General features: G+C 34.4%; 2 protein-coding genes across 7 annotated transcripts; both read right to left on the bottom strand.

Annotated features, from left to right (window-relative positions):
* Positions 1-1,647: 1,647 nt before the first annotated feature.
* On the bottom strand, positions 1,648-7,241 carry LOC116207116. Of its 2 annotated transcripts, XM_031539975.1 has the most exons (11): positions 7,153-7,241; positions 6,279-7,072; positions 5,908-5,970; positions 5,226-5,418; positions 3,926-4,111; positions 3,588-3,838; positions 3,229-3,438; positions 3,045-3,137; positions 2,851-2,961; positions 2,363-2,718; positions 1,648-1,775 (listed from the first exon to the last, which is right to left on the bottom strand). In XM_031539975.1, the coding sequence occupies exons 5-10, from the start codon at positions 4,098-4,100 to the stop codon at positions 2,365-2,367; spliced, it is 1,194 nt and encodes a 397-aa protein (XP_031395835.1). In that variant the 5' UTR covers positions 4,101-4,111; positions 5,226-5,418; positions 5,908-5,970; positions 6,279-7,072; positions 7,153-7,241; the 3' UTR covers positions 1,648-1,775; positions 2,363-2,364. The 2 variants fall into 2 exon arrangements, with proteins under 2 accessions (XP_031395835.1, XP_031395836.1); XM_031539976.1 differs by lacking the exons at positions 5,908-5,970; positions 6,279-7,072; positions 7,153-7,241 and having other exon boundaries at positions 5,226-5,528.
* LOC116207115 lies at positions 7,232-11,104 on the bottom strand. Of its 5 annotated transcripts, none has more exons than XM_031539970.1 (5): positions 10,880-11,104; positions 10,717-10,795; positions 10,349-10,572; positions 7,716-9,986; positions 7,232-7,624 (listed from the first exon to the last, which is right to left on the bottom strand). In XM_031539970.1, exons 4-5 carry the CDS (start codon positions 8,681-8,683, stop codon positions 7,312-7,314), a joined length of 1,281 nt encoding a protein of 426 aa, XP_031395830.1. In that variant the 5' UTR covers positions 8,684-9,986; positions 10,349-10,572; positions 10,717-10,795; positions 10,880-11,104; the 3' UTR covers positions 7,232-7,311. The 5 variants fall into 3 exon arrangements, with proteins under 5 accessions (XP_031395830.1, XP_031395832.1, XP_031395831.1 ...); XM_031539971.1 differs by lacking the exon at positions 10,349-10,572; XM_031539974.1 differs by lacking the exon at positions 10,349-10,572 and having other exon boundaries at positions 10,717-11,104.
* Between the last annotated feature and the right edge of the window lie 1,041 nt (positions 11,105-12,145).

Here is a 12,145-nt window from a genome sequence, read left to right as displayed (position 1 = left end):
ATGTGACGTGTAGATGGCTAGCAAGAGACTGATTAGGGCAGGGGTAATCAGCGCCAAGCCAACAGCCTCGATTATGGAATGGGGAATGTCATAGAGAAGAGAGTTGGGAAGGGGGAGAAGAGAGAGAATGATTTATATTTTGCAACACAATTTCTCCCCAATAGACGCTGACGAGACTGCATTTGATTGGTGCCTGCAAAAGGTCCCTTTTAGAGAGCAAAAAATGATATTTAACAGCGTGGGAGCTGAAGAATCCTTGCCCCCTTAATTGTGACGATCATTGGCTAGGGGACGTGATTAAAGGTGAATGTACCCATGCAATTATATCTGCGTATGCTTTTTGAAGTCAACGATTAAATAGTTACATGTATTTTAAGTTTTTTGATGAAGTACTTTTTCAGTATCTATAGGCATAAGATTTACTTTTTTTTTATCAATTTCAATGAGTTTTCCAGGGAAAAATTCGAGTAGTTTTTATTTCCATCTTCTCGAAACTTTTCCATCTTATGACTTTTAAACTCAATTTTTCTTTGTTTATTCATTGCCAGGAAATGACCCATTTATATCTTATTCTTATTTGTTAGTTGGACACCCTTTTATTTGTTGTAAAATTAAACTTTAAAATTCAACGGGTTCTTACCCATCTTTGTAGGATAAACTATTGCATTTTTTCGTAGATTCAATCAGTGATAAGTAGTCAACCGTATATTTTCATTTTCGAATAATTCATTGCGCTAATAGAAGTGTGAAATAATATGATTCGCTGGAGAAAGCTTTTTCTCTTTTATTTCAATATTTCGTTTTACGCCATTTGATTTCAGAAGCTTAATAGGTTCCGACATATCTAGGTTCGAGCCTAGGTGATCTTCAAATAAATTAGTTGCATGCATTTATATGCTTTCATTATATAAAGCTTGTTTTGGATAACGAATGGACATTTCGTTGCGAGAAGACACTACAAGAATATTAGACTATTACTACAAAATATTTTGTCAAAATATGGTTAGTATTTGTCACCAAATGTTTCTCGTGACAAATTTTTTTTGTCACGGCTTTTGTTAGAATAAGCTCGTCTTAATAAGTTTGTCGTGACAAAATATTACTTTATCACAAAATCATATCACATATTGTGACAAAGTTAAATTTTATAGTTATAAATCATTTTATCGTGACAAAATGAAATGTCAAAATGTTAAGATGATTTTGTTGTAATAAATGTCATTTGTCATGAAAAATCGATCTTTAATTTTCGAATGAAATATCTCGTGATAATATACATGATGAAATATTCGTCAAAATAACAAAATTAATAAAATTAAAAATTCGTAATTAGGAATAATTAATAATTTTTTGAAAATATTACTTTTCTAAAAATTTATAAAATTAAATTCCTCTTTTCAAGTATTTTTTCGTCATTATTGACGAATTCTTTCATCATTATTATTTTATCTATAATTCATACGGTAAATTTGACGAATGTTACATTTTATCCAATACTGTAATCATAGGCCAAATTGAAGGTACAAAATTAGTGGAAAACGAAAACAATACAAACATTTTCAACTAGAATAAAGAGCACCAAATATATATTAACCTATTAATCCAAAGTTATAATATTAAAATGTCAAAGAAATTCCAAATTACAAGTCTAAGAAGAGAACTACTTCTACTTGAACTTAGAAATTAAAAGAAAACATCCTAGAATATAGAGATGATCTTTCTAAACCATTTACGGGATGAGCCATGCGCCTCCCATTGTCCGAATGCACTTTCATCTACAAAATACAAAACAGAAAATTCAATTAGCATGTTGTAATTTAAAAATAATACATATGTGATGGCTATAATACCACTACTCATAAAAATTAGATTGTTATGTGATGGCTATCATGCCACAACTCATAAATATTAGATTGTAATGCTCCAGGATCTTACAATAGACCTTATCCATAAATAAGGCATCTAAAACAAGACTACATCTTCAAAATGCAAAATAAAAGTTAGTCTCCATAGAAAAATAAAAATATGAACAATTATCTTCAAACAAAAGGCTGCTTTAAAAGGTTCAAGAGGCTATGACGGAATGGATATAAAATATAAAATTGTTTTAATTTCATGGAGATCAACCATAAAAGGGTTAGAGAATATTTGGAAGAATGTCCAAAAAATTATGAGTTTCATCCTATAGAAAAATCCAAGCTTATTCTTTTTTATTGGTAACCCAATTCAATTTACTAGACAAGCAAAACAACTTCCTTCTATATTCTATGAAGTTGATGTCCACTGAAAAACTGAAATCTAACCAATATAGCCAATAGATAGACAAAAAAAGAAAAACAACAAGTTGAAGTTTTTTATTTACCGTTAAGGATTTGAGTGAGAGCTGTCTCTTGCTTCAAGTCGACCAAGCAAATCTCGAATTTGGGCTTCCAGACTGGCATGTGATGATTGCAATATTCCTATCTGAGCTTGTTGACTTTCTATTTGAGCTTGTTGACTTCCAATCTTCTGCTCCAACACTTGACGAGATTCTCTCTCAGAGTCATTACCTTCTACATAGAAACGAGCAGTTGATCTTGGCCTAGCATGATGCCTCGCACCATAGCCAAGTCCACGAGTATACCCAGATTTTGGCTTCACAACTTCCTGAAATATCTCTCTTCCTGTTAATGGAATGTCATTCTCTGTTGGTTGTGCATGCAAAGCCTTCATTTGCTCCTGTGATGGAAAATATATTTTACATTCAAAATATCACTATTACTAACAATAAAAATAATAGGTTCAGCTTCTATGAGCAAATAAATATCTCTAAAAAGCTTTTTAACGTATTTTCATGTAAGAGTGAAATACATAGTTCTCTTGAGCTTTTGGATGGATCCATGTGCCGGTAGCCCTCTTGTGATGGGCATCATAATACACACCGACTTCTTTAGGAACCGGTCGAGGGTCCTCAGAGATTTCCTACACATAATTATAAATGATGTGATATATCATTCATTGATTAAATCTAGTATAAAACATTTTGAATTCATCCTCAATCTTACCATTTCATACATACGCTGACAATATGATTTTGAACCTGATGTATGATTCACCTCAAGCTTCGACCGATTGGCAGCATTTGCCTTGCTAGCACGCTACATTAAAAAATACATTTACTTGCATAAAGGGCATCCATATGGTAAACAAAGGGGCAGAAAAAAATAGACAAACTAGATAAAAAAAAACCTTAAATTCATCACTCTCGAAATGCTCACACAATGAAATCCAATCTGCCTCCTCCACATCAATAGGAGGATTTTGACGTGCTTCCTCAATGGTCGAAAACTTTCTATAGTGCTTGCGGCAATTATGCTTGAATTGCCTATAACGATCTGCCATTGCTGCATCTACCACTTCTCTTGTATGGGGCTCAGATAGAGAAATTTGAAATTCACTCTACAGAGCCAAAGTAAAAAGTACAATAAGAAAATTAATATGCTTGTTTTACCACATTTCAGCATCAAATTTGCAGCTAAAGTCATCTTATTTACATGCAATACATAATATATCTTAAATTAAATTATAATATTCATGGTTTCTCTTACCTCTAGACGAGCAAACAGTGGCTCTTTCATCTCATTTTTCATTCTCTTCCAATAAAATACTTGAAGGGGAGCTAGTAACCGGGTGATTATGCCTAACTCCATCTTAAATATTTTCTCAGCTGGGCCTACGGGTTTGTAGTTATCTTCAGAAATGATAACTCCATCAATTTTGCTACCCTCCTTCAGTCGTTTCGTGACCTGAAAACCCCTAGCTAAACCACGACCTCTCTTTTTGGTAGCAATAGTAGTACCTATGAATAATATAAGAAAGTTAACGTATACAAGATGAACAAGTAGTTAGAATATGAAACAAGGGTAAATGCAAAAAAAGAATAAACCTTTGGTTACTAAATCAGCTGGTATAGAAGCAACCGGGCTACCAGTTTGATTAGAAGTTCCCACTTGAGGCGACATGCTTTGAGGAGCTGTTGGCAAACCAGGATGGGATTGGGATTGAGTAGAACTGACTTGACCAGTGGCTGAAGTATTTTTCCTTTGACGATGTGGTGTCATCGTCAATGGACCTATCAAAACTCAAAGAGTTATATTCATGATAAAACAGAATTCTAACGAGAATAAATCAAAGATAATTTTTTTTTGTTTCATTAAATGCACAAGTATTTATATGATGACTCTACACATCAACTTAAGATAACTGATCATTAACGCCAGGTGGCTCACAGTGAAAGAAAACCAAAAAAGTATCATCAAGCCCAATTTTCCTTTGCTATATAGAGAGTCAATTGAAAGTGAAGTAAAGGGAAAAACTCAACAAATATCGAATTTCAGAAGCTCAGCACTGAACCACAACTTAAATGATACAAATTAAGAATCGGGCATCATAATGACAAAAAAGGACGGTGGATAAATTTCGGTTGATAAGTGAAGGTCAGCATTCACTTGACAAGTGAAGGTCATCATTCAGGATGAAGAAGCTGCCATAAAAGATACATGCTTCTAGCCAAACACAGATTTAGCCTTTCACAAGTCAATCGAAATTTCACCCCTCACCCCACAAAAAATTGAGAAAAATAATGAGAACCTATATGCTTTCTTCTAATAGCAGAACTTATATGTATTCCTCTACATTCATACTAGGTCAATTGACTCTGATACACCGAGGATTGGTTGGTCACACCACAAGATAGTAGGCTCTTCATTTGAATCTCAGGAACAAACAATCATATCAGTTGAAAGGAAGACATCGAAAGTAATTTGGATAAAGTTGAACTACTGAATAACTGAAAGTAAAGCTAGAGAAACAGCATCTCTTTGGTAGCTGAACTACAAATTCTCCCCAAAATTTCACTTTCTTTTTCCTGATAAGAGTCGTTATGCAGTTGTTCTTATGTTCGAAAAAAGAAAATGAAAAATAAATTTAGAACATCCACTTTAACATTGAGCACAAGGCTAAAGCGAACAACCAGGGCCTACCATTTCATTGCAAATCACCGTGACACTAGCGTAACAAAGAGACATTCTCTAACAGATAAGTACAATGATCAGAAAACACCACTTTTCGACTAATATTTCCAATCTCTAACAACAACTCCCATGGAACAAAATGAGTATATAATCAATAGATAGAATCTTCAGTAAGAGAGCATCGATCGGTGTAGAGAAAGAGAAAGGAGATACCTTCGTGTAATTTGCCCAAGTTCTCTTGTGATTAGATAGAGAGCTACGAACCCCCAATTACGATTCGCAGGAAATGATTTACACTGAATTTTTCGCCAAATTTGCATACCCATTTTGGCGCGCCCTTCTTCGCGCTCAATGATGCTAGTGGGCAGCAAATCTTGCGAATTTTTCGGTGGATTGCTTTCAGAATCTGAGAAGAAACATGGGAGAGAAAGATTTGGAAGAGATAAGCTAGAGAATTGGAAGAGGAAGAGAGAAATAGCGAGAGATTTGGAACGGCAGAGAAAGATGAGAGAGAGAGAGAGAGAGAGATAGAGAGAGAGACGTGCAAAATTAGGGAAAATAAGATAATTGATGGCTTTTTAATTTTGGTGAGAAGAGATTTGATGCTTTTTTTTTGCCTATTAATTACTTTTAGATGAAATTATATAATCCTACTTTAAAAAAGTCATTTAATAAATACTAACTAATCAAAATGTAACTTGAACATATATATTTATAGATAGATATGGAAGTTAATGTTTACAAGTATTTTTAAATGGTTTTAGCTAATGTAACTCTAATAAGGGTTCAGTTGTTCTAATTAAAATGGTCATATTGTTGTTAATAACTATGTATGATATAAAAGGGTAAAGATGAACTAAAGCAACATTACAAGAAAAGAATATAAAAGACTTACAACCGTACAGATTGGAGTGAAAGTGTCCTATCCTTTTGCCACTGCCCACGGAAGACCAGCAGACTACCATAGAAAAGGGGAAAAAGAAAAACTCAGTTCATAGACACCCTAACAAGGAGCACAAATTTCCTTACAATCTTAAGGCCATCAAATCATTGAGTTGAGAAAAACTCTAGCAAAGTTCATGCTATTTCAGTTAGTTTCCCCAGCACAACGGTCGCTCACTCACTAATTTTTCAAAGACGCCCATCACTACTCAAACTGGAAAACAAAATATCAATATTGAACCTAATAGACTATAGGGAAGCATAATTATAAACTTTTCAGCAAATGGCAGTGCAAACTTGTCATAAACTAAAAGCATTACTAACCTCGGAAAAATCTATGACTCCTCATCCAAATCGTCATCGTCATCATCGGCATAGTCCTCTTCATTAGAATCATCGAGATATTCATCGAATGTATCATATTCTTCATCAACAAAATCATTCTCAACATTGTTGTTCCTAACTTGTGAAAGTAATGTGCTGGAATCAACATCTATAGGCATTACATCATCCCGATGTAGTGGTCCGTCAATTTTATCATCGATGTCAATTTGACTGATGTCATATGACTGATCTTGCTGATATGGCTCTTGATTGGTATCCAATTCTTCGTTATCATATCTCATATCTCTCTCAGGAACATCATAAAGATTTCGAGAATGTGCCTTCTGTACAATTCTCCAACTGCCTCCACGTTTAATATCATTAACATAAAAAACTTGCTCAACCTGAGTTGCAAGGACAAATGGATCACTCATGTACCACGTTCTACTGGTGTTAACGCTAATTAAACGTCCATCCGACCAAAATCCATTTCGCTTGTCCCCCATATTCCACCACTTGCATCCCAATATAAAAACACGATTCATATTACCATACTGCAGCTCGATTATATCCTCTATCACACCATAAAAATCAATTTCTTCTGAATTATGCTCTCCCTTAACCACGATACCGCTATTTTGTGTTTGAAGGGTCTTATCACGATCTACAGTCTGAAATCTAACTCCATTCACAATCAAACCACTATACTTCGCGACTCGTTCATTAGGGCCCATTCCAAGTACATACAGTTGATTAGAGAATCCAATTGAATTGTTCAGCCGCAAATTTGTAACCTAGCACATGCATATAATTTTTCAAGAATTTAGTTGGATAATAGACAACATTAATTGGAAATAAATAAACTAACACTTACTTGAGTTTTAAACCAACTTAGAAATTTCTCTTGATGTCTTTGCTCTACATTTGCAGGAGATTCTCTCTCAAGCTCCTCTTTGTGTAAACTGCAAAATCCCAAAGATTAATCATGCACAGTACTACTATAAAAAGACATGTGCACTATATATTAATATACTTACTTTCGGTAAGCATCAATCTCACTGCAATTATGGAGAATATACCATTGTATTTTATCTCTCTCAGATTTGGACAAAACTTTATATTTAGCTGCTCCTAATGGCCTCGTCTTTTGTTTAAAAATCAGAAATCCACTCGATTCATCTGTTTTGCTCCCATCATAATTTCTGTCCTCTCGATTAAATCGTGTTTCAATACCACGAAAATACATGGAACAAAAATTAAGGCATTCCTTGGCAATATACGCTTCAGCAATCGAGCCTTCTGGGCGAGCTTTGTTGCGCACAGAGTCCTTTAACGTCCTCAATAACCTATATACATTAAACAATTAAAATATCTTAAGAAAGACACATATTATAATTAAAAGAAAAGAAATGTACATAATAAAAGTATGGAAACTACCTCTCGACAAAATACATCCAACGATATTGAACCGGCCCACCTAATTCAACTTCACGAGGTAAGTGGATAGCTAGGTGAACCATAATGACGAAAAAGGACGGTGGATAAATCATCTCAAGTTTGCACAATATTAAAATGATATCATGCTTCAACAGTTCCAATTTTTCTCTATTCACAACTTTAGAGCATAGTTCCTTGAAAAAATTGCTCAACTCCGATAGTGCGACATATACATCCTTTCGCAAGAATCCATATGATGCAGCAGGAAGCAGTCGTTGTAAGAATATGTGATAGTCATGACTTTTCATACCGGAAACCTTAGCAGCATCATTGGCCACAACACGGGAAAATTTAGACCCATATCCATCAGGTAACTTAACTAGTCCTAGCCATCCACAGAGCTTTCGCCGCTCTTGTAGTGTGAGTGTGTAACATGCCTGTGGAACCCATAACCTGTCACCACCTCGTTGTAAATGCAGCTCCTTCCGTATACCCAATTCCTCCAAATCCAAACGGGTCTTGATGTTGTCCTTAGTTTTCTTCTCAATATTCATCAAAGTGGACAAAATATTTTCGCATATATTTTTTTCTATATGCATAACATCCAAATTGTGTCGCAGCTTTAATGTTTTCCAGTAAGGCAATTCAAAAAATATGCTTCTTTTTGTCCAATTCAGTTCACCATCTGAACGTTTCCTCTTTCGCTGATTAGGCGGCTTTCCAAATCTTACATTCTCAACTTGCCTCAATTGTCTTAACACATCATCTCCAGATAATTCTTCAGGTTTCGACCGGTACTCTGACTTACCATCAAATTTTTTACTTTTTCTCCATGAATGTTGCGAATCTAAGAACCTACGATGACCCATATAACATTGTTTCTGTCCATTTTTTAGTGTAAATGAACAAGTGTCCTTATTGCATATTGGACAAGCTAACTTCCCTTTCGTACTCCACCCAGATAACATTCCATAAGCCGGAAAATCATTTATGGTTCATAATAATATAGCATGCAACCGAAATTTCTCATCCTTATATGAATCATATGTCTCTACACCTTCTAACCATAACTCTTTCAACTCATCAACCAATGGGCGTAAATATATATCAATTTCATTACCAGGAGAATCCTTACCGGGTATGAGCAAGCTTAACATGATAAATGGCTCCTTCATGCATTTCCAGGGAGGCAAGTTATACGGAATTAAAAACACCGGCCACATACTGTAGGTCGTGCTCATATTACCAAAAGGATTGAACCCATCGCTTGCAAGGCCTACTCGAACATTTCGAGGATCTTGAGCAAACCAATCATGTTCCTTATCAAACTCTTGCCATGCTATAGCATCAGCTGGATGTCTTATTACACCATCTTGAACACGCTTCTCTTTATGCCATCTCATATCCTCTGATGTTTCCTTAAACATGAATAAACGTTGAAGTCTGGCCTTGACAGGAAAGTATCGCAGCACCTTATGGGGAATCTTCTTACGTTTAAGAGCACTATATTTCCACCGAGGAGCTTGACAATTTAGATTTGGACACCTATCAAGATTTTCATGTTCCTTCCAAAATAATGCGCAATCATTTTGGCAAGCATCGATCTTTATATAACCAAGACCCAAATCACGCAATAACTTTTTCACATCATAGTACGATTTTGGAAGCGTCGCACCTTCTGGAAGGGCACTTTTGAATAATGTCAGCATCATATCAAATGCTTTATTGCTGCAATTCCCCATTGATTTGGCATGAACCATTTTTAGAAGAAATGATAACTTAGAATATTTCAAGCAACCAGGATATAACTCTTGGTTAGCATCATTTAGCAGTCTAGCAAATTTCTCCACTTCACCTTCATTACCCGATGTATTTTGGTCAGTGGAAGTCTCTCCAAAAGATTCTGCAAATGTACCTCTTTGTAGATCCTCTAACAGCTCTGGAATATCATTATATATATTGTCGCCTTGATCATCAGAAATATGTTGATTATTAGTTTTCTCACCAGCAAGATTATGATCAGCAACTTGGATTGTTTCACCATGATGAATCCAACAAGTATAGTCTTCCAAAATTCCATATAAAAGGAGGTGCCTCTTAACCTCTAACAATTGTCTAAAATAACAATTTTTGCAATTTTTGCAAGGGCATCGAACTCTATTACCAGATCCGGCATGCTGAGTTGCGACACGCATAAACTCTCGAACCCCTTCCGCATACTCCAGGCAAAAATGATCCCTGAGTTTCATCCAACTTCTCTCCATCTATTTTCTGCACAATTGGCAAAAAAAACTTAAAGAAGAAAAATATTAACTCATGGAACATATAACAATTGCCTAAGTAGTCTCCAAAATTTTACGAGATTGATTGTCATCACTCCAATTTCTTTTGCAGAGAATATCAAATAAACATGCAATATCAGGAAACAACCAAACCAAAATTCATCTAGCAAGAAAATAATCCATCGAAGTTTTTAAGTGAACAACGGAGACAAGTAGCACATATAGATAACTCAGAGCAAAATTGAATATAAGTCATCCTCAAGTAAGTCAGATTTCAAGGACAGCTTAAGCTTAATTTCTCAGTAAGCAAACATGGACATAGAATCGGAAAGCCCCAATTTTAAAGTGTACCTAGAAAGCTTCTTAGCCGATCCGTTTCTATGATGTCAAGGAAGGGGACCCGATGAGAATTTACAAGAGCAAGAAGCTAAAAACCATAGCTATGAGAGAGAGCTGAAGAGGATGAGACGAGACAGCAGGCTTCTCCGATTTTCTCTATTGAAGGAGCAAATGGGACGAAGAGAGGGCTGCAACTAGGGAGGAGAAGACCACAAGAGAGAGACTGGGTCTTATTCCTGCCGAAAAAATTTTGTTCCCGATTAACAGCGTTGTATTACTCTTGCTCTTCTAACGAGTAAATCATTCAGCATAAGATCAGATTCTAAGACTCAATACTTATAGTGACCCTGATTCAACGAGAAGTATAGCTCATAACTCACCTGAGAGGAATTTGAATCTGAGGAGACTGCAGGGCGGATCCATCTGTGTTGGTCCAATATCATGACTTCTCCTTGAATCCTGGTTCCGATCAAATATCAACCTCTTCGGTTGCTGTTTCGGATTTTGAATGAGGGGAATTTACGGAACAAAATGTAGCTTTACCCGGAGTAGAGAGGCATGAGAGAAGGGAGCTGAGAGAGCGCCTCACAGGCCTTGCTGTGCACCAAGTGCTTACAGTATCCGTCTCCGCAGAGCGAAGCTAGATGTCCGTACGATTCCTTCTTCTCCTCCTCCACATCACCGCATCTAAACCTGCTGCAGCAACACCATACCCACTGAATGAACCTGCAAAACGATCACACAGAAATTGTGATTTTTCTGTTTTGATTTTTCCATCTCATAAGGATTCTGTTTTATCCTGTTTCTTTTTTTTTTTTTACTATCAACATAAAGGATTCTTTTCTCTTTGTTTTAAGGATTATTTTATTTGTTAAAGCAATGTACAAGATCTCATATAAATATGAAGATAATATGGAAAACGCAAATTTTTTTAAAGTCATACATACAACCACATTTACATATATATCTAATAAAAACTAATTTACAACATAAAAATTCATTATTTATTAAATGAGAACTTAATATTTGAAAACTTAAACATTCAAGATTAATATATCATGAAAATTTTAAAATGCTTTAAAATTTTCACTAAGTAATCACATACTAAAAAATTCATTTAAATTTAAAATTTAAATATTCGTGATTACTAAATAATATTACTAAAAGGATTTTAAAAATAAAAAATTTGACATTTTTGAATGATATCATAAAAAAAATAAGACATAGAGATTATATTATTTAGATATTACAATTGACCGGAAAACATATGTTTGAAATATTAAAAAATTAATGCATTTAGATCGTATTATTTGAAAAAAATTTAAAACTTAAGTTTATATTTTGCAGATAACAAATATAGAAAATTAGAAAATTATGAAATTAATTCTATAGATGATCACATTTCACCAAAAAGTACTTATTTATAATAAAAATGATGAATTAGTGAATATTATAAATTATTTAAAAATTTAAAAATCAAGGATGTTTCGTAAGTAAATAATAATTCTTTTGATAAAATCATTCATCATGAGAAATTATACTATATATTGTGAAAAATAATTTGTAGCTATTAGTTGAAAAATGAGATTATTGAGACAAAATACAATTGTCATGATATAACATGTCATTAGTGACACATATCTTTGTCACTGTAAATTCTGATATGATTTTTTGCGATAAATTTTTTGCAATGAAATAATTTTGTCACAATATTACAGCTAAGAATCGTAACGAATTGTCAGCCAAAGCAACCGTGACAAACTATTGTGATAAAATCACATTTTGTCACCGTAAGTGTATTATTTATGA

This window comes from Punica granatum, chromosome 5 (genome assembly GCF_007655135.1).
Source record: "Punica granatum isolate Tunisia-2019 chromosome 5, ASM765513v2, whole genome shotgun sequence".
NCBI lineage: Eukaryota > Viridiplantae > Streptophyta > Magnoliopsida > Myrtales > Lythraceae > Punica > Punica granatum.
This window is presented reverse-complemented; position numbering and strand designations above follow the sequence as displayed.

What these genes read in the sequence shown, in the direction of transcription:
- LOC116207116 (XM_031539975.1), bottom strand. Translation starts at nt 4,100, where the DNA reads ATGACACCACATCGTCAAAGGAAAAATACTTCAGCCACTGGTCAAGTC. An exon ending in AGCTGATTTAGTAACCAAAG is followed by an intron (nt 3,839 to 3,925) that starts GTTTATTCTTTT and finishes TATTATTCATAG; the next exon opens with GTACTACTATTGCTACCAAA. An exon ending in CACTGTTTGCTCGTCTAGAG is followed by an intron (nt 3,439 to 3,587) that starts GTAAGAGAAACC and finishes TTGGCTCTGTAG; the next exon opens with AGTGAATTTCAAATTTCTCT.
- LOC116207115 (XM_031539970.1), bottom strand. Translation starts at nt 8,683, where the DNA reads ATGTTATCTGGGTGGAGTACGAAAGGGAAGTTAGCTTGTCCAATATGC. An exon ending in TGGATGTATTTTGTCGAGAG is followed by an intron (nt 7,625 to 7,715) that starts GTAGTTTCCATA and finishes TAATGTATATAG; the next exon opens with GTTATTGAGGACGTTAAAGG.